Source organism: Cavia porcellus, unplaced genomic scaffold (assembly GCF_034190915.1).
Source record: "Cavia porcellus strain 051 isolate PalLab524CR breed Dunkin Hartley unplaced genomic scaffold, mCavPor4.1 scaffold_7, whole genome shotgun sequence".
NCBI lineage: Eukaryota > Metazoa > Chordata > Mammalia > Rodentia > Caviidae > Cavia > Cavia porcellus.
The window spans coordinates 26,201,909-26,224,539 of record NW_026947490.1 but is presented as its reverse complement, the minus strand read 5'-3'; the positions used below and the strand labels follow the sequence as shown (position 1 = coordinate 26,224,539).

At 38.1% G+C, this 22,631-nt stretch overlaps 1 protein-coding gene across 1 annotated transcript; it reads right to left on the bottom strand.

Moving 5' to 3' along the window:
• Positions 1–21,927, bottom strand: LOC100730399 (epididymal sperm-binding protein 1). Its single transcript, XM_003461344.5, has 7 exons — positions 21,688–21,927; positions 13,897–13,990; positions 6,928–7,065; positions 6,236–6,382; positions 3,982–4,140; positions 1,484–1,648; positions 1–185 (listed from the first exon to the last, which is right to left on the bottom strand). Exons 2-6 carry the CDS (start codon positions 13,964–13,966, stop codon positions 1,491–1,493), a joined length of 672 nt encoding a protein of 223 aa, XP_003461392.1. The 5' UTR covers positions 13,967–13,990; positions 21,688–21,927; the 3' UTR covers positions 1–185; positions 1,484–1,490.
• Between the last annotated feature and the right edge of the window lie 704 nt (positions 21,928–22,631).

Below are 22,631 nucleotides of genomic sequence, written 5' to 3'. Positions count from 1 at the left end.
TTGATTTAGGACACCTTTATTGGTGATTAGGCCACATTTTCCCTCTGATCTTCAGTAAAGACTGAAGAACTAAGTGTGTGGTATTTCTAAGAGTGATTTTGTAGGTTTTGAAGGTGCAATGCAAAAGATAGACAGGATTCCAGCCTCAATGTGGCAGTCTTCCTCTGAAGATGTTTTTCTTCTCCCTGAAAAAGCAATTCAATATCAAAGTTCAAGGACTAAATATGTGTTAGCTCAAAATTACAGTATTTTCAGTACAGATAATTTTGTTACAGGTGTGCTGCCCTGCACCTCTAATTTCTGCTATCTGGGAGCCTGAGGCAGGAATTTGAGACCAGCTTGGGCTACACAGTGATACTTGGTCTCAAAATAAAAAAGGCCAGGGATGTTAACTGTGGTAAAGCACTTGTCTTTTTTTATTGCGAGGCCCCCTATTCCATGTCTAGCATTACATACACAAGTGGTGAGTCTGTATTGATATGAAGACACAATTAGAAGTAAGAGGAAGCAGTTAGGTACCACCCCCCCCCCCAGTGAACCACGGACCTCACCTTTGTGACAACAGAGGAGGGAGACAGACCTGCAAATAGGTGGTCTTGCTATAAAGACAGTGGAAGGAGGAAGAGGGGAAGTAAGAAGAGGAGCAGAAGAATAACATCAGTAACAATACAATAAACATTTGCATCTGGCCTCAGAGGGAACCAGATTCTTGAATCAATTATTGATGTTTGCCATAAGCATGGAAAAGGAAGTAGTGGTGTTTTGTCCACACAACAATGAAAAGGCTTTCTCTTTGCATCTAGATTCTAGAAGTTCTAGGGTGATTAGGTCAGTTGATCTGCCTGGGAGGTCTAGGAATATTTTCTGTAGGTTGGAGAATACTGGAGATAACCTAAGAGAAGAGAAGAGCTAGAAGGAAAAGGCTGGAAGAAAAGGACAGATAGATTTAGTCCTTGGAGGTGGGGGGTGATTTATGGGCTAAGATTGAGGACGGAGCCCAAAAGCTGAAAGAAGCAAATTGAACCTACACCTTTTCCTTAATCTACTACCCAATGATAAGTAACAGATTAGCAACATGATGCCATTCTTTCTCAGGACCAGGAAGTCCGGATTAATCCCGTTTTTATACCATCTTCTGTTTGAAAAATTCTGTTTTTCTAATCTTTCGTATCTAAAGCTTCTCATGTCTGCAATTTGGAATGATATTTTTCAATGTTTGAAAAAGTTTTTAACATCCTCTTGATGCTCTCCTGCTTTCCAGGAAAATCCTAATTCCCTCCAGCCTTTCAGTTTGAGAAGCTGTTCTATCCTTTCAACTACCTGACCTTATTTTTGGAAAGCAGAGTGCACCTTGCTGGAAACCTCAGTTGATCAGACATACTGGAAAGAACAAATCTCACCTTCTTATCCGTGACACATCCAGGTGTGCTACCTCTGTCATCTGCACATCAAGGGTGCACCCTATTTTGGTCTTGGCTCTCACCTTAGCATCAGCAGTATACCCAGGTGTGATCCTGGTCATAGTTGTAAGAAGTTGCACACCATGTGAGGTTATTTTTCGATCCTTTGTTGGTGCAGTTAAAATAATTCTTGTTTTTATAGTTGAATGGAAAGTGGCAGGGAAAACCAGGACCAGATGAGGAAAGTCCTAGAGAGAGAAAATGGATAAAACAGGTAATTTCTGAGATGATTACACTGTACTTGGGGCTTGGGCATCAGAGCCCATCCTAGGTTCAAAATCAGATGTGCACTGCAGGGACTGTACTGTTTGGGCTTAGCCCAGAGGCTTCTATTGGAGGAGTAAATTTTGACCCCAAATTATGTTAGGAAAATTTCATTACCTGGATTTCCTTCCTTATGAATTATCTGAGTCTGAGACTTAAGAAAGGGTGATGGGAGAGAATAGGGAAGAACTGCAGACTGAGATCTTTGGAAAAAAAAAAGAGGAGAATCTTGTGCCACCAGGAGGACTAGGGAGTGGAGTAGAGGCACATATGGAGCAAATTTCAATGGACCTTAATTTTTCATGGATTTTGTACTTACAAATTTACCTACTCAGTAAAATGTATTTGAAATCTCAAATTTCACAGAAGTACTGTGAATATTCACAGTACTTCTGCAGACTTTGTAGGCACACACCATAATGGGGAATTTGAGTCCCCTGATGGATCTGTTCTCAGCTGAAGTCAAGGGAGGTGATGCTGCCTGCTTGTTTCTGGTCCCATACTGTGGATGAGTGCCTTTTCCATGGGCCAGTACCATATTTTTCTAATTTTAGTTTTTGCTGGCAATGTCATTTCTTATAATGACCCCCAAGCTTACTGTCGAAATGTTTACCAGTGTTAGCACACATGGGAAGGCTGAGATGTGCTTTATGGAGAAAATACAAAATAAGTGACTTCTGGGCACTTGTGGAAGTGCTGTTGGTGTGAGTTTGGGCATGAATAACAGTGTTGGTACCTGGGAATTCATTGTGAATGAATCAATTAAATAAGATGTCTTTGAACAGAAATACCTCTGAACTGAAGTCATTCCTTGACTGGCTGACAAACTGTGACCAGAGGCTGGTAGGAACCTAATCCTATATTCCCCCAAAGGAGCAGTGATTTGTAAATTATAACTACTGTGTTCGCAGAGACTTTATATATATGTGCTGTGGATAACTACTGTGACTAAGTATAACAAGCTGTATCTTCATTGTAATTGACTCGCTTCCAGGTGAATAGTCACAGAGGATAAAACAGCTCCAGATACACAGAAGCTGGAGACTGGAACAAGGGCTGGAGACCTGACTAACCTTAAGAAATGGGGCACAAGAGGAAAATCTCATCCTGGGTGAAATGGAACCAAAACAGGTCCTGCTAACCATCGCCCAAACACAGAATAGTGAACACACTTTCCGAGAGTTTACAGTTTTGTTTTCTTTTGTTTTGTCGCCTTTTTTATTCTCTTGAGGTCTTCTCTGATCACCTTGCCAAATCTAGATTCACAATCTTCTTTTAACAAAAAATTATCTAAATCTTAAAGAGTCATAACATTGTCACATTAAATTTTAAAGTCCTCCTTGAACATCATCTAAGAAGTCCCTAAAAGCCACTTGATATTCTGATTCAGAGTCAACACAATTTTCCTGTAGATATTTTTGGATCTGTGCACCATACAGTGCCCATCACAGCTACTTAACTCTGCTGCTGTAGGTGCACAGTAACCATGGTGCTCCATAACCCTGCCATGTTCTGGTAAATCTTCTGACAGGTGCTGGAGTTTGAATTTCATATGTGCTAATCTGTCACAAAGTATTATCCTTCCTTTGCTTTCCTCTGACCATTGTTGTCTTAGGCTGGGAACTATAAATATACAAGAATTCATCCAGATTTGCCTCAGTGGTGTGAGCAAGTGTGCAAACCCTTCCTCAAGGGAAAGTATAATTGCAGCCCTACTGTTTGCTGTGAGCTAGAGGCCCAGCCATTTAGCTGTTAGATATAACTTGTAGAGGACCAACAGGTTGTGAATCATTTTTGTGCTGTGGATAACACAAAATAACTTTGCAGATAACTTCTACCTGGTAGATAAGATTGCTCAAAGGCTCAAATTGCTCAAATTTCTCTTTAGACATCAGTGGATCTCATATCTAATTTAGCAATGTTTTCCAGATCAGCAATTTTTTAACCTCCCTTCAAATTGGCTTTTCGTGCTTCTTTTCTATGTCTTCATTGATAATTTTTCAAAACCTTAACCATTGTTTACTCTGTATTGGTCAGAGAGATGTATAAGATTTTGAAATTTTTATTTTGGCACCTTTCCCTTTAGCACTGTTTGTCTCTCAGATTTATGAGAGCGGAACTCTGTCTGTTTCACTCCTGCCCCCATTTCCAGCACCCAGCACAGTGCCTGGGAGACAAGAGGGCTGCATGTGATGTTTTCTAAGCAATTAAATGGAAGAATCCACTCATGCCCACCCAGTCCCCTCCCTCAAATTACTGGTGTCTGCACAGAAGCTCCACTTTCCATCTTTATCCATGTCCTCTGTGGTTGGGCACCAGAGCTTGTTGCTGTTATCCTCAAGGCATTCTGAGATCACGCTATTTCTGTACTTGGAGGGGAAGATGCAGGGCTTGCTGAAAGAATTTCCTCCGTACTCTGAAAATGATCATGGAAAGTTGACAGGTTAAGAGGAGGAGATGTAAAGGGCTTCCATTTAACACACACACACACACACACACACACACACACAAAATGCCCTGAACTTTATTTCATGAAGGGTAACATCACACTGAATGCTCCAAGTAGCATCATGATTAAGTGAGAACCAGAATAATCAACACCCACGTAGCTTACTGTCTGCATTAATAGGACCTTACGGTTTCATGATCTTCATCAAGCTAACTCTACGGATCTCAAGAGTACTTGCAAGGGAAGATAAGAGTTGCAAATAGCTTTGTTGTCCATTCTGGAAACTTCCTGAAAAGTGTTTTAAATAAACATTGTATGTAGCTTATTTTACTTAGTTGAAGTTCACTAGGTTCATGTTGTGACAAGTAATAGCACATTCTGCTTTTTAAAGGCTAAATGGTGTTTTAACTTCTATATATTACTTTTAAAGCTTCATGTATCTGTGATGGGCATGTTGGTTATTTCTTTACCTTATTTATTGTGAATAATGATGCAATGAATACAGGAGTGAAGCTGTATCTTCCATATGATGATTTCATTGTCTTTAAAAATATACTTAGAAGTAGGATTACTGGGTCATACAATTGATCTGCTTTTAGTTTCCATACTACTTTCCATGATGGCTACACAAAGTTCCATTCTCATCAGCAGTACCCAAGGGTCTTCTTTTCTCCACATTTACGCCAATGTTTGTTATCTTTTATGTTTTTGATAAGTCAGTCTAACAGATGTGAGATGGTTTTCACATGATAATCAATTCATAAAGTAAAAATGATCAGACTGCTAAACTTTTCAGTAGATTGTAGTTTTGGCAGATCTTTACATGACTCTTTGAATTCTTCTCCTTAGTTCATCATTGTCACCAACCCTATACCACTCTGTTGTGAACCTTATCCAGTTTACATCACATCACATTGAAAGACTCACCAGACCTGCCAGATCCCCAGACCTCACTCATTGCCAGGCTTTTCCCTCTTTGCTTTGGTATTCCATTAATTATGTCTAAGTTGTAACTCCCTTACTTTGGTGTTACAGTTTGTACCTGGAGTATCCAGGTCCCAAAAGCTTGTATGCCACCCAATGGTGCTCTGGGGAGGTGGTACCAACTTTAGGAAGTAGGTCCCAGAGGGAGGAAATAGTCCTCTGTGAGGTCAGCTTTAGTGTCTCATTGTACAGGTTTGTTTCAGTGTTAAAATGGTGGCAATGAGAGAGTTAATAGTGGAATTTAGAGCCAAGAGTAGAAGTATTAGCACAAGATTATGTAGGATTTAAGAATAAGTTTAGCATTAGGGACACAAGCAAGGGATGCCTAGAGCTAAATAGGATAAAATCAAGGTTTGATAAGGGATTAGCACTTTTTTTATGCCAAGCGAAGAATGTAATTAAGAATTGTATGGCCATGGACAAAGACCTTTCACACATTTTTATCTCTTTGGAAGCAACAATGCTTAATGAGAGAGCATGGGTTTTGGAGCTGTGTGGACTTGAATTCAAGTTCTAACTCCAGCATAGCCTAGGAATACAATCATGGGAAAGACTTAATTTTACTCGGACCATTTATTGAATGGAATGGGTTGGGAAAGAACTGCCTTGGAAAGACTCAACAGGATACTGTATGCAAAGCTCTTGAATCAGAATCTAGCCCACAGAAGCCACTGAATGAATGTTGGTCCTTAAAATTTTAGGACTAAGTGTAGAATTAAGATTAGGTGTTAAAAAGCATTAAAATTCAGGGATGATCTGTCAATGGGTGAAGCTGGTTATGTCTAAGTTGTAACTCCCCTTACTTTTTTTTTTTCAATTCTTGAAACACAAGTACTCAAAAAAAATCAGGACTACATCCTATATATTCAGTTGGCAGGATTCCTGGTCTGTTATGCTGGCTTTGAGGCCTTGGGGAAGGTGATCTTGGAAAGTACCACTTGTGGTTGTTGTGATGTTGTCTTTGAGAACATGCCTGTTCCCTAGAAGGGCTTCCCTGAGTTGTCCACATCCCCACTTGATGACAGTGGCTGCGTACCTCCCTTCCCACCACCCTGCCCTCCTGCCTCCCATGGCTCACCATTCATCTCACAGTATTTCCACTGCTGCTTCTCATCAAAGCTGGATGTGACTGAGCACCACATCTTTCCTGTGAGGCTGCCGTCTGAGATGCAGCTGTTACGGGTCTTTCCACGAAAGATGAAGGGGAAGACACATCGTGGATAATCTGTACAGAACAGAGTTCATGAGCAGCCTAACTTCGTGTAGCTATTCACAGCAAAGAGTCAGTTCACCATCTATCCATCAGTCAACAATCAAAGTGAGCACAAATAGTTTGGAAGAGATTTTTTTGCACACATTTCATCAAGCTTTTGGTAAAGCCTTCTCCATGTCTCCTCCCCCACATAACTTCTCCAATAGGGCTCCCAAGCTCAACCAAGAATGTTCACACCTACAAAGCAAGCATATCTAACACACTTTATGTAGTGTCTTGAAATAAATAATTAGACCACCAACAGATCTATAAGGATCTAAGAATGTTGTTTGATTTATGACCAAGAGATAAAGTCAAAATCATGATTGATGAAAAATGCTAGTGGTACTTTTAAAAAGCCAGTGAAAATAAATTTATCTGGATGTTGGTATCTTCTTGTAGTCCACATGTAAAAATAAATTTAAAATTAATTAATAAAGCAGTTACATATATTATAAATTAATTAACACAAATAGAAACACTGTAAGCTCCCCAGTCTGTAGTGTTCTGTCACTCACCTTCTATCAGACAGTACTTCCACCTGCCATCATAAACCGCTCTGGTCGAACACCAAGGCAGGAAGCTATTGATTTTGGTGCAAGTGAAGTAAATAGATCCCTTGTAGATAAAAGGAAAAACACAGTTTTCGTTCAGCTCTGAAGGATGGAAGAACAAAGCAGGAGGGATAAGTCACAATGGATGAGATGCATCTTGGTTTGGTCTATGTTCCCCTACCCCTTGTTAAACCCTGTGGAAACCCTGTTAAAATTCTGAGCATGTAAATTTCTCTGCTGACACAATCCTCCTCAGCATGTGCAGGTCATCACAAGACACTCTACTACCATTTGCTAAAAACAGCACAGGAAGAAAAATGAAAATAAAGTTTCTTACAAGTGGGAATGAGAAGAAGTGTTGGGGAGAGGGAGGAAAGAAAAAAATAATTAAGAGGTATTATATTCGTGTACAAATTTCCCACAGTGAATGTGGTCATTATATATTATAAATGTGCAATACAAAATAAACACAAGAACTATTCATTCCTCCTGCTGAGTTAATGCTCATCTTTTCCTCTAAAATTAAAGCATACATACCTTCTTTTCTAAGTCTGAAAAGACTTTTGTGAGCCGTAAGCAAAAAGCCTCACTAGTTTGTGAGCCTGACGTGCAACTTTAGTTTACTATGTTAAGTGTATTTAAAAGGCTAACAAGGAATAAGATACCCTGAAAAATTCATTTCTGAGATATCTGTATTTACTAACTCAGTCCCTGCCCCACATTTTCAACCTCTCCAAAACAAAAATTCCCAGTCTCTTACTCCTAACAGTGAGATTCCTTTCTTAGAAACCCACCTGCTGGCCCTCTTGAGAGTGTCCTCTGATCTGAAAAAAACTTTTGCTTTTTCTATATTCCTTGACTATTGGTAAATTATTTTACTCCCAGCACCCCTGGCCTTCTAAATATCTTTTGGCATAGCACTTGACAGCTAAGGTGGCAATATTACAAGGTCGGGGGGGCATTTGGGAGTGATTACATCATGGCATCAGAGCCTTCATGTTTGCAACTAAAGGTTTTATTTAAACAAATGAAGAATAGGAGGAGGAGGAGAAAGAAGAAAAAGAAGAAGTAGAAGAACAAGAAGAATAAAGAAGAAGAAGAAGAAGAAGAAGAAGAAGAAGAAGAAGAAGAAGAAGAAGAAGAAGAAGAAGAAGAAGAAGAAGAAGAAGAAGAAGAAGAAGAAGAAGAAGAAGAAGAAGAGGAAGAAGAAGAACCTAAGAAAGTCAGTTTGCCTCTTCCACCATGTGAGGTTACAACAAAAATGTGGCTGTGGTGATCTTGAATGTCACAGCTTATGTCTATTGCTCATAAGCTGTTCTGTCTAGGGTAAGGTGTAGGAGTAGTCCTATTGAAGTTCTCTGATAGTTGGAAGGCTAATATACTTAAGCTAAGCATCAGACTTCATGATGCCATGTAAGTGCCTGTCCAGTTTATATTTGCATCAAGAGTAATGGGGAAAGCTGGGCATGCTGGTACACATCTATAATCCTAGCACTCAGGAGGCTGAGACAGGAGGATCATAAGGGTTCCAAGCCAGCCTGGGCTACAAAATGAGTTCAAGGCTATCATGAACTACATAGAGAGACCCTGACTAAAAAAATGCACCGGTGAAGTTTCACATATAATGAAGGCAGCTAAGACATACTATTCCCTAGGCCTCTGCGTGTCAGCATGTACAAGGGGCATCATCAATGGGCACCATCAATGGGCACCATAAGTCCTACACAAGATGTGTTAGGGCAGATTATAAGATCATGTTAGTCAGTGCAGAGACACACGAATTTTGAAGCATACTGGTACAAACTTCTTTTTCAATGTTGTTTTCAATACTTCTAATTGTACAGAAAACTTCAATTTAATGCTGGTGTTTCTTTACCACATTTCTAATACTTAATAATTTCCCTTTTTAGTAAAAAAGGGAGTAACACTCAGGCTCAAAGCTGCATTTGAACAACAGTATCCAGAGAAGTTAAGTCATGGGTTTTTTCATAGAATTTACTTTTATTCACAATTCTTGTGTATGGTCAGTAGTAATGCTTTTTTGCATTACAAACCTTGCATAAATCTTCTTGAAAGAATTTATTAAAGTGAAGCACAATGAGAAAATTTAAAGAATTTTTTGAGTAAGTAATAGTGTTGGCGAGAAAATGTGGAAGTATATAAGGAGAGTGGTACTCGGATGTGTTCAGATCAGGAAACATAGCATTGGATTTTTTATATTTTAGTGTAAAAACAAAATACAGACTTTGTCTTTTACTCAATATATTCACAAGACCTAGAATACCCACTTGCTCATAGTAGTGGAGAAAGAAGGGTAAAAGCTGACAGGAAAAAAGCAATTTTATCAAATTCTACACCAAATAAAACAGGTTTCTCATTGAGGTAGAAACTCATCAGAGGAGATTAATATGAGAACTGAAGGATAGAGTAAATGAATATTTCCTATTTTTTATTACTCAATAGCACTAGAGACTAATATTCCTTAAAATGTATCTTAAGAAATGCTATTCTAGCCCCAACTTCTCATTACATGAATTCATACTTGTACAACAAAAGAAATAATTTAATGTTAATACTTTTGTTTTAATTACAGTAGAACAAAACTCAGTTTTCTCATCTGCTAGTCCAGGATCACAGCTTCCTTCTTGTCCTTATCTCCTTTATTTTTGTCCTTTCCTTCCTTCCTCTAAGTCACAACCAGGAGTCTCTGAGTAAGGAACTTTGCTAAGTGCTTTCTGCATGAGTGATGGATTGTGGATGAAGATGGTGTTTGTCATTTCCTGGTTCAAAAGTAGTCCTGAGCAATCTTCTGTGCTATTTTTCTTTCCTGTTTGCCAGTTGAATAGTGGGCAGTGATTTTCAATAGAAAGGAAGGGGCAATGATCATCCCCAGGACACTGTGGACATTGATAGAGACATTTTTTGGCTGTTACCACTGGTGATAGAAAGGGACTGGCAGCTGTGTGTCTAGAATCTACCACTTGGCCAGGGTATTATTCATCACCCTAATATGCCCAGAAAAATTCCCAGAAGAGACTCATTTGGCTCCAAATGTCAATAGGGCTGAAGTGGGGAAACTGAGAAAGATAAATAGACAAAGAAGACTGAGGCTCCAGCACGTGGTAAAGACAAAAGAGAAGGAACTTGTTCTCTGGATCCCAGCAGAAGATTTTTTTCCGCTGAACATTCACATGAACCTGAATTTCTGTTGAGGTAAGTCATTGACACTGTGGGGTGGTTACAATGGTTAGTTTTCTACTGTTGGTGGCCACAAGTTCACAATGGCTAATTTTACATACTTCCCTATCGGACAAATGGAGGCTTGGGATTATTGGTATCACACATTTGAGATTTCCCATGAACTCTTTATGGATGAGCCATCCTCTCCCATCTAATAAGACTAAAATTTAAACCACTAAATTATATAAGCACTCCAGGGCAAGATTCATCTCAGTATAATTTCATCTCTGCCCTTTTCAGTCATCACAAGATTATACGTGACCATTGAGTCATAGATCTCTGAGTCTTTTGCCAATTTTGAATCTTCTGCTAGCCTCGCCTATTACTGTCAATACCCAATGAATAGTGGTTGGCGTGTACTGTTGTTCTCTTGGTTCATCTGGAGGGATTAACTTCCCAGTCACTCATCATGTATTGTGTATTACTAAATTTGTCTCTTTCTTATTTTATCCTCTCGCTGTACACCTTGATACAGCTGGTGATCTTGACCAGGTCCCAGATATTCTGTGACTACAGGTGAGCAAGATGTGATCTCTGTCTTTAAGCTGCATAGTCTAGTTGCCCCATCCATTTTTCTTTTTTTTTAAATTTTATTTAAAGAAAAAACCAAAACAAAATAAAACAGTAAAGGGATATAAATAATACAGAATTTCAAAAAATAAATAGTAAGAAATCACTAGTTAATAGATTACATATTGTCATCTTAGAAATAGTTGTTCAAGTTACAAAATTAAAGCATACGAAGTGGACATTCAAACAGGGAGACTGCAAACCGTTGTGTTCATTTATCCAACAAAAACTTAGTAATATGGTCATCTATCTTACACACCTAAACACACTTGCAGTTGTATCCTTTAGAGCACTTTGTTTTCCTCTCTTTTTTACAATAACAATTACACATTGCCTCATCCCTTTTTCTGCATTCAGTTTTTACTTTGCATTATGTGACAGGGCCATCATGGGTCAAAGGGATAAATTGCATGGAGTGGAAAACGCTGATTTCCACTTCCACCCTTGACAGTAGGTTGACCCTACTGTGTAGGATGTAACACATCATTTCTCACCTCTGGATCTCAGAAATGTTGAGTCATGTTTTTGCAATTTTAAGCCAATTCAAATCAAGAAGGGTGCTTAGAAAAACATATGAAACATCACTGATCCTGAAATAATTTAGGCTGTCAAGATGATCATGGTCATCATCCATCAACCTGAACATCATCATTATCATCATCATTGTCAATGCTTTCTGCACAATCATGGACACCACTGGATATGTGAGATACTGTGTTGAGTGAGAGGGATGCGGGCTGCATGTAGAATTAAGGTTATCTGTGGGAGTTGTTAGAATCAACACATAATGAATGCTATTAGCCATCTGCAAAGTAATCCAACAGATGGCCTAATCTTCTTAACTGAGTTACAATCTCCCACAATCTGCATCCTGCTGACCTGCCTGTTTTCACCCTCTGATTAACATTTCTTTGACCTTTCCTTCTGCTCTCTCTGACCTTTGGTGTTTTGGTCACATGCTTCATTCTATGCTTGACACCTTTACTCTATTTCTATTTCTGCTCCCTGCATCAATACTGTTCCTCATGTGTCAAATAGTTATGAGCTAGGCTGGGGATGATGTAGCTCAGTGATAGAGCATTTGCCTAGCATGCACAAGGCCCTGAGTTCAATCCCCACTACCGCCTCCCACACAAAAGAATAGTCAATGCTAATCTCTATGCATGCATTTACCAACTTAAAAGATTACTAGTTTATGTATCTAAATTTCTGTTTGCTGTGAACTCCCTGAATAGAGGAAGTGGATTTTATTTATAACTGCATTTCTGGTCCAAATACAGTGCCTGGAACTTAGGGGTCACACAGGAAATGGGTAAATCTGGTGAAATGTGTTAGAGGAGACTTGGGGATATCAAGTTTACCTACAGGAATGTCGGTGTGGGTTTAGGGAAGTAAGGTCAAACAAGATCGTAACTAGGAAACCTTACATCCCACTAAGTATCTTTCTCCTTATCTGAATAAATAGTTGGTTCTTGGTCTTTTAGGTTAATGGACTTAGTTATTTGAGAACTCAGAAGTTTTCTCTAGAAAGATATTAGCTAAATATGCCCTTGTAGTTACGAAGGCTTTGTGTCCACCAAAATCAGTTTCATTTTCCTCCCAAATGCACTGCTGGATTACATTTTCCAGACTTGCATGCAGCTAAGCATCACATGTGTTTTGGATTATGGAAGTGGGAGGAAGTGATGTGTGTTACTGCCTAGCCTGGTCAAAAAAAAAAACAAAACAAGCAAACAAATACCATCATTGCCCTATTTCTCCCACAAAAAACACTCTTCCCCAAGATCCTGTAGATTCTTACACCTTTTCCTCTCAGCTAAGGTAAAGAATCCTCAGGGAACCTGAGATCCTAGGGGTTGGTGGACCCTACTACGGAAGGGGTGTAGACACCCGAGTCACCACATGGAACACTGCTGGCTGACCAAGTCTCCCACCCCTATCCCAGGCTTAGTTTGTTTTTTCTTATTATAACAAATGCCTGAGATAAGCAGCTGATGAAGAGAAAAGGTTTGTTTGGGCTCAGAAGCTTCAGTTCCTGGTTGGTGGGCTCTATTGGCTTTTGTCCTATGGTAAGGAAGCTCATCCTGGCAGGAGGAGACAGAGCAAATCCACTCATCTCAAGGCCAGGAGGTGAAAGAGGGTGAGGAAATACCTGGGGTCCCATGATCCCCTTTAAGGCCATGCTCACAGTGACAAGAGAACTTCTTTCTAGGGCCTAACTCTCAAGGGTTCTGCCATCTCCCACTAGCACTATAGGCTGAGGACTAAGCTTTTAACACTTGGACTTTGGGGGTCACCTGACGTCCAAAATGTAACAATGAGCAAGAAAAGGATTGTGTGTGTTTGTGTTTGTGTGCGTGTAGTACACTGCTGATAGCTTGGCGTTTGTTATAATAATTGTTCTCACTATCCTGCTAGTATGCATATTTTAAAAATACAAATTCAGGGTTTCATACACCCTAAAATTCATCTAGTGACCTTGATTAGGAGTCTCTGTAATAAAGAATATGATCATCAAAGAAACAAAGTGCATGCAGATGTATTTTTTGAGTCTTATGCAAGGGAGCAGAACTTTTCAGGTTGAATAGGATTTTCATTGTAGAAAATGTCTCACTGTGATTTGATGGAACTGTAGAATCAAAGTTTCTCTGTGTCCTATGTCCGTGCTTATTGTAGTCTTTGATAGATAGTTTAGACTCCTACATACATTAAAATTATAACTAGGATGTCCAAGTTAGAGTCTGAGGGTTCAGCCTACTAGAATTAATTTCATATTTCTCTTTTCAGTCAACATACTTACTTTTCCCCATTGTGAAAGACATTTGTTGAGCATTGTGAAAGACACTTGCATTCATTATTTTATTAAGTATTTGAAATAGCCACAGGAGGCAAAGGTCATTATTTTCACTTTACAGAGAGGGAATGAACTTCAAAGAGATTACATTGCTTGACCAAGATCACAGCTAGAAAATGCAGCAGACCCACGTTCTAAATCCCAGGCCTGTCTGAGATTTCTGCTAAACCATTCCCTCTCCACATGGCTTCAGCCATGTGATCTTGACTTTGGCCTTTTCATTCTTTTCCAGTCTCTAAATCCTCCCCATTATTTTCCATTATACTTACGTCCACTTGTCTCATAGAAATAGAGGAGAAAGGTCATCCATCCCAACAGATAACTGGACCATTGAGTCATCTTGGTTGGCTTTTTCTGTCGGAACTGAAGAAAGATAAAACTTTTACTCCAGCAGATCATTTTCTTCTTCTCATTAACTTCCAGTTTCAAGGACAGGCATGTTATTTTTATTTCTATCCTAAACTGTCCATTAAAAATTTATTTTCACAGAAAAGAACAGCATATCCATATTTATATCTGTATTTCATCAAGAGAAAGGTGTGATGAAAGCATTCAAAGATTTTGTTGAACACTTGCTTTATTCCAGGGTAGATGTTCAACACATTTTATTCCAATTGGTTCTCATAAATCCATTGACTTTTTAAAATCTCCATTTCAGAGATTAGAAAACTAATGTTCAGAGAGGTCTGGGTTAGTTGTACAGTGAGGAATAACAGGATCTAGATTCTCAGATGGCTGATGGCCTATGCATCATCAGAAACTTAACAATAGCTTTACATCTCCCTTTTGGATCATGCAGCTCTACTTAGCTGGATATTAAAGTACCTTTGTGACTATCACCAGTCATGATAACCACTCACTATATTTTCCTTTGTACCTTCTCTTCAATGATACACAAACATGCCTGTCTAAGAAGCAACGAACAGTCAGAGTTTAGAATTGATTCCATCCCTGGTCCATAGTTATTTAGTTCCTATGGTATGCCACATGCTGTGAGTTCATTTTAATGACCTAAGGAGTAAAAAGGCTAATCTCCTGTTTACTTAGGACAGAAACTGAGCCTTGGGAGGGAAGTAACTTATCCAGTGATCACAGTTGGTAAGTGACAGCTCTCAGAGTGAATGCAGGCCTGTTTACACCAAAGAGAACCACTTTATCAGTATAGGCCTTTATTTCTTCATATACAGAGTGTAGGGTGATAATTTCTACTTCTCAGGATGGTCATGAGGGTTCAATGCGATGTGAAAATACTTTTCTGTTATATATTATTAGGATTTATGAATTATTAAAGGAAAAGTAAGAGCAGTTCAGGGAAAGAATCATATGGCACCAGCTCAGCAACAAATCCAGACAATTGAAGGAGAATTAAAAATTCAAAGCCATTGTTCAGGTCCTTCAATACATGGATGGCACACTGAGCATGCAAGACATAGAGCTTCTGCCCAACTTTTCTTCTTTTGTCTATCGGTGCCTAGCTCTCCTGTTACATATGGAGAATCTTATGCATTTATTTTGTCATTTTTCCTCAGACCTTTTACTCTTAAACACTACAGCATGCCTCAAACAAGTTTGCTTGTTTTCTCCTGAAGGATCCTGCCTCATTTTTTGTCTAATTTTAATTCTCTTGGACTGGTTGTTTAGACTATGAATTTGGACCATCCTTTGACAGAGGAGGCTGAATGATCCAGGTTAAAATCCAATTTTACTACTTACTGGTAGAGCAATGACAGAAACATTACTTAAATTCTGTATTCTTCAGCTTCACTAGCTGAAAACACAGGATTGCTAATCCTATGTACCAAGCTTGCCATAGTATTAACGTGATGATAAAGAAATAACATAAAACTCTTGAAATATTTAAATTCATTAAAATCCTGATAGAAAATAGCCTAAGGAAATGGGTACTATTATTATTCTCATGAATAGGATGAGGAGCAGTAAGCATAAGAACCCAAAAGAGGATCACAAACATGATGTGGTTAGTAACTGACCTTCACCAGTTTGACTCCAGACACCAGGTTCCCAACCACTGTGCCTGTGGTACAATGTCTAGGCTGAACCTGGCACTCTATGTGTGCTAATAGACATTTCCAGCCAAACCTCACTACCAAATGTCAGGATTGTAATTTCTTTTCTTTTCTTTTTTTTTTTTTTGGTCTTTTTCCTTTTTATCAGTACCAGGGATCGAACTCACGACTGCCTGCTTGCAAGGCAGGCGCTTATGCCGCTGAGCTAAATCCCCAGCCCGAGGATTGTATTTTCAATCCTGCCACCTAGACACAGCTGTCATGGTGTCACTCAAGCACCTCTAGTTCTAAGATTTGGCTTTTGATATATATTCTAAAGCATGCCACCATTCATTAGTTCATTTATTTCCATTGTACAATGTGACTTTCCAACAATCTAAGTTGTAAAATTTTCTGTTTCCTCTGCTGTGGAGATTCTATCAATTATCACATACAGTTAGTTTTGCCTTCTGAATAACTCCTGAAGTCATCCTCTCCTCTGCTGTTGCTGGTGCTGACTGAAGAGAGCTTTTCACTATCTCTCCTTTTAACTATTGTTGTGACTCCTTGCTGATATCCTGGACTTTGGCTTTTGCCTTTTCTATCTACAGTGATACCTAGGTACTCATTTTTAATTGACTCTGGAAGGCATGATGAGCACTAAAAAGATGAAGACAGAACAAATTGTTTTGGATGGAAAGGGTATAGAGTCATGAAATGTTCAACACCAAATACTAGCATGTTGAGTACCAAGCAAATAATCAGTTCTGGAAAAAACTTTTCATGTCAAAATACGTCGAGTGCCAAATACATCAAAGTTCAAACCAGCCAAGTATCAAGATGTGAGTGTATTTTTTACAAGGCAACTAATAAAGTCTGTCCTATTGCATACTTTTAGCATTTATTTAGAAACAAATATTCATTAATCACACATGATGCACCGTAGAGGCTTAGACAATGAGTTTATAGCAATACGTTAAGAAGGGATGGCCTCTTTCTTTAGGGAGCTGAGGCCATGAAGGAAACAGACACAAGGCAAAACAAACAAACAAACAAACAAACAAAAAAACAGAAATAAGCATTATAGCTCTTTGTCATGATCATGGCTATGATGGAGGACAGTGGAGGCTGAGAAGAGGAAACATTAGGACATGGTTATTTTTGATGATTGGGATGTCAGGAAAGGGTCCTTGAGAAAGTTATATACTGTGTAATCCAAGATGAGTGGAGAAGGAGCTGGAGGAGCTGGGGGTGGGGTTGAGGACTCATTCAGACAGAAATAGAAGTGAAAATGATATGAGATGGGAACAGCTCAGATGTGGTCAAGGAACTTGCAGACTGAAGTTGTGAGCAAAGAGTGAGGCCAGAGGGATACTTGGTACATGGATGGAGTTGCACCCTGTAGAACCTTGTTTCTTTATGTTCCAAGTACAACCAATACTGTTGAGCAGATTAAAGAGGGGAAAATGGAATTCATTAACTCAAAACCCTTCACCTTCATCCAGCCTTCCCCTAAGAACTCATTTCTTACTTCTCCCTTCCTTGCTTCCTAGCTTCATTTTTGGATTGGATTTTTAAAATTGACTTTTTATTGATTTTTATTGATTCTTTGCAAGATATGCTTGTTTATGTCACAGGACTTTTGAATTTGCTTTCCTCTTCACCCGGTATGATTTTGCCCCTAGGTGTGTGTAAGGCTTACTTCATGGTGTCATGAAGAATTTTATTCAAATGATGAACTGACTACAGATAAGTTGATTATCTATAAAATTAATGAAATCTCTTGGATAAAGTCATGGAAAATATTTTGGTGATGGTTCAAGACAATTAGTAAACTGTAAGGCAAGATTCAATAGCCTAACATCCATGTGGGAATACTCAGGGAAGGACTATGTTATTCTTTGTGCACTGGCACATTCAATAGTGGGAGGCACCTTTGCCCTGAATTATGGGGTGGTTAGAACTGACATCCTGCCACTTGTCACTATTTGTTGGTTGTTTGGAAAGACAATGTTATAGGCTTGGAGCAAACTATAGTCAAGTGTAGGTACAATTTTCCCAGTGTCAAGAAAGGAGAAAATAAAATCTATCTTGAAACCTTATAATATATGTGGCCAATACAGGGAACATTTTGTCAGTGGCAGAGGGAGGTTGTATGATACAGATACTAGTTATTACTTATGGAAATGGAAAAGAAATAGATTTTTTCCGCTTTCTCTAAATTCTTTACTATGGATTCATACTTACATCCTTGTCTCAATAAAACCCCAATAGCCACTCCTTAGTTACTTCAGCAATCAGCTTTCATGTTCGTTTTCCCCCTCAAGATTCAAGTACAATTAGCAATGCTTTCTTGTTTATTTGCTTTTGAGCTAGACACTAAAATCCATACTGCAGAAAATCACAATGCTTCAAATACTCTGGAGCTGGACTGTTTGGGTTTTAAACCCTTTCCTCTCATTACATTTTGACTTAGGCTTGGTATGTTGGTGGATACCTGTAGTCATAGAACTGGGGGATTACTGAGTTCAAAGCCATCCTGGGCTACATAGCAAGTTCAGTGCCAGCTGAACTACATAGCAAGATCCTTTCTCTAAAATAAAATAATAAAATAACAAAAAATAAATTTTGACCTAAACAAAGTTAATCCATGCTTTAAATCTCAATTCCTCATCTTTAGAATAGAGATGAGGGAGAAGAAGGAGGAAAAGGAGGAGGAAGAGAAGAAGAAGATGAGAAAAAAAGGGGAGAGTGAGAGATCATTATTGTTGTCTCAGAATATTCCCATGAGATACTAAACAGATGCTTCAGAAAGTAGAAAAATACCAACCTTCCAACCTAACGAAATCTGTCCACATCTGTATTTCTTGGACCTCTGAATGTGTTAGGTTCCAAGGTAAAAGGGACTTTGCAGATATGATGAATTTAAGTGTCTATAGATAGGGAATTCTGGATTATCTATCTAGGTGGACCCCATGCCATCATGAAGTCCTTATAAGAGTGAACTTAGAAATTGTGTGACAATGAAGCAGAGGTCAAAGTTATGTTTGGATGTGACTATGAGCCAAAGAAAAAATTCAGGCAAACTAGAAACTTGAAAAGGCCAGGAAATGGCTTCATTCTGACAACCTGCGAAAGGAATGCAGCCTTATCATCATGTTGCTCTTAGCCCAGTGACTTACAGAACAGCAAGAGAATAAATAAATATATGTTTTAAGTCAGTTACATGACAATTTGTTATAGCAGCTGAAAGAAACAAGTACTTACACAAAGACCTCAAAATACTGGCATATAAAATGTGCATAATAAACGTTACTCATTTTTGTTTCCATTACTCCTGTCAGTCATTCTGGAAGACGTCTGCAGAAAAAAGGGCCCAAACACACATATTTCATATCTCAGCCTTCCAATTTCCACAGAGTTAAACATATTAATGGTGGTGACTTTGACAAAAGATGTCCTGGATATGACTTCTGGCTTATCTGTGTTCTAGAACATGTTCTGAGTTGTGCTTGCCTTTACTTTCCTTTTCTTTATGTAGAGTTATTGAAATCTATCCCTAGGATTACTTTAAGGAATTAAATGATACATTGTGGGGAGAATTCTTGGTATATGGTTGGTGCTCAATAAATGATAGTGGTTAACATTTATTGAACACTTGCTGTATGAAAGAACATTTGTGAACACTGCAATTTTTATTTTTATTTACTTAGTAGCTACTATTTTAAAAATTATTATAAGCAACATGTAATACTTGTATCTGTTTTTGAGGAATTGGCATATATATATATATATATATATATATATATATATATATAAGATACAGTACCTTCATCATTTTTGATCTTCTTACTTTTGCTGTCTTCCTTCCTTCATTCTCTTTCCCAGTTCTGAAATGTCTGTATTTTTTCCTATTGTCTCTATTTTATTTTACTCTTTCATTTATTTATATTTTGGGGCTCACATGTAAAAGAAACCATGTGAAAGTTGGTTTTTTGCATCTGATATTTTTAGTTGACATTATGGTCTCAAGTTATACCTATTTTCCTGCAAATTACAATTTAATTCTTCCTTATAGCTGAATAATATTCCACTGTGAACACATACACCACAATTTCATGATCCATTCATCTGTTGTTATGTATCCATTCTGTTTCCACGGCATAGTTATTGTGAGTTGTGCTGCTATAAATATGGGTATGAATGTATTGCTATAGTACGGGTGGCCTTAACTCTTTAGGGGACTATATCCTGTAGAAGTACACATGGGTCAAAGAGAATTTCTGAACACTTTTAAAATTTATTACTTAATCATCACAAAACTTTGTAAGGCATGCACTACTGTTAGTCTGATAGAGAGAAAGCCAAGGCATGAAAAGGTAACACCCAAATATGAAGAACCATGGCTAAATTAGGCAATATGAAGAGCCATTCAGTCATCATATCAAACTTCCATATTATCATGGAGATGCCTTCCCACAGAGCAAGTAAGGTCTTGACAGTGTTAAATGCAATCTTAAACTTAAAGCTTATCAACTGCAAAATACTGTACCTGTGATTGTTACTAACCACACTGCCTTTGGCTCAACAGGATTGATCAGTTTTCATGAACAAAGTGAATAATTGGCACCTCTCTTAGGTTGACTGAAGAAGCAAGAACATAAACCTCTTTAACGTTCACAGTTCTCTTTGTGCACAACAAAGTCTACTCCAAAGTTAATACTTCAACTACATGTTTAAAAGATTGCCATTGGACTTGACCTGATTCCTCAGCCATTTATTACGGTCTTACCCAGTACACCAACATGTTTCAAAAAATTTTGTTTGGCTATTAAACAAGGATCATAGTATCTCATTTTCTAAAGATGTGTCAATGATAAAAGACCACAAAATTTTAAAAAATTAGTTGTACAAGGACATTTATAATAGCAATAAGAAAAAATATGGCAAAGCATCAAGAGGAACCAGATATGATTTCTGCCTCCAACAGTCAGACGTAAGACATGAGCACCAATATCTATCAACTAAAATGAAAATTGATAGTAGCAACCACAGGGAGTAGTGAGGCACTGACCAGGGACATAGGAAGCAGCTTATCACACAGGCTCTGCTCTCTGGTTCTCTGAAACCAGCAGTACTACAGTAGAGTGGTAAGAAACAATGGTATTAAAAAAAACACACACATCACTCATATAGCAACTGGATGGTCTCAATCATTTCACCCTCTGAATTCTAGTTTTCAGTGATTACTTTTGTAAAGTAGATAATCCAACAATAAAAGCTATTATGAGAAATACAAGAGCTCATGGGGGTAAGGTCATTGGAATATTAGGTGTCTTCAAGATGTTGATTCCTTGCTCCTTGTTAGTGAGTGGTTTAACGCCTGAAACAAATCTCATGTAAGTCCTCCCTTTCCTCCCCCACAAATTCCTCTTTTATTGCATTTACGCTGCTTTTAGAGGGAAAAATGACAGGACATCAAGGACATCTATTTGAGTCTGAGCTTTGTTTTTCTTAAAATAAGGAGAATATGTTTTCAAGTAGATAGATAGTACAAATAATCGTTGAATGATAATAATCTTAGTCCACTATGAAGAATTTAATAGGCAAAATATTCACTCTAATTCTGTTTTCCAAAAACTTAGGACACAGATAAGATTACATCAATCACATAATCTGCCTTCACCTACTTCAAATTTTTTAACAGAGAAAGGAACGTGTCCCCAATTCCTATTTGCCCACTTCCTCTGGCTTTTTTCTCTTAGAGTCAATATGGTGGCTACCAGCCACATGTGACTCAAGCTCTTGAACTATGGTAAGTCCAAATTGTCCTATGTTGTAAGAATAAGATACTGATTTTTGAAGGAAAAAAAAAACAGAAAAGAAAGTACATTATCTTATCAACAATATTTTTGTATTTATAATGTATTAAAATAGATCATGACTTCCATAAAATATATTATTAATACTTGATTCTTTTCACCTTCCATAAAATATATTATCATACTTGAGTCTTTTTACCTTTTTCAAAAATATAACTATTGTGAAACTTACAAGTCTGTATGTGGCTGGATTTAGATTTCTCGTGGACCTTCTTTTCTTGCTGTGGAGACCTCAGAGTCCAATTCTCACACATCCACTGGTTTTTGTACCTTTGAGAGAGTCCTTCTTGGCTCTAGTTCTCTCTCTTCATAAATGATGTTTTAGATTCTGATCTCTGCATAATCCAGAGATTGGCCAAATGATTTTGGCCACAGTTTATCTTTATGACCCAACAGTGGCTCTCCCAAAAATGTTCCCTGTAAGTAGTTATTATGAGAAGGCAGTTTGAACGGGATCACTCTGCATCTAGTTAACAATGTCCATGATCTCATGCATATACATGAGGCCATTAAATTCAATCATGTGTAGATGATGGGTTCTTGCAGGGTCTTGGGTCAAGGACAAGAATGTTTATGAAATAGAAAAGCACATTCCTGGATACTCAGCTATAAGGATGTGGAGAGCTTTCAACTGATTAATGCTAGCCCGAGAGCTCTAGAATTTTTTATAGAGAAGGTAGGAATGAGAGAATTGAACTCAGCTTTCTGAAATACATTGTCCAATTTGTCCTAATTCTTAAACATTTTATTATCATCCTGATATGTTTTGGAAACACCTGTAAGCTCCCTCTTGATATCACTCAAGATACCAAGACTACAGTTGATCCTGAATAGCACTCCCTGGTTTTATGGATGAAGAAACAGAGACACAGATGTGCTAAGTACTACTAAAGTCATACTGTAAATTGGTTTAAAAGTGATACATGAACCAGTGTGACAATAAGTCACCTTTATGCCATGTTTTCATTTTGCAGGCTTGGTTATTTCTAGAATAAGAGGCTTCAAAGTTTGGTTTTCACTTCCCTTGTCTGTATTTTTCTTTCTTTCTTTCTTTCTTTCTTTCTTTCTTTCTTTCTTTCTTTCTTTCTTTCTTTCTGATTCCTTTGCTGTTTTTCA

Excerpts from the sequence above, each read along its gene's own strand:
- LOC100730399 (XM_003461344.5), bottom strand. The coding sequence starts at position 13,966 with ATGACTCAATGGTCCAGTTATCTGTTGGGATGGATGACCTTTCTCCTC. Across the intron at positions 4,141-6,235 it reads GAAATACTGTGAGATGAATG|AGTACGGAGGAAATTCTTTC; the intron begins GTGAGCCATGGG and ends GATCATTTTCAG. Across the intron at positions 1,649-3,981 it reads GAGCTTCTGTGCAGACACCA|GACTTTCCTCATCTGGTCCT; the intron begins GTAATTTGAGGG and ends TTCTCTCTCTAG.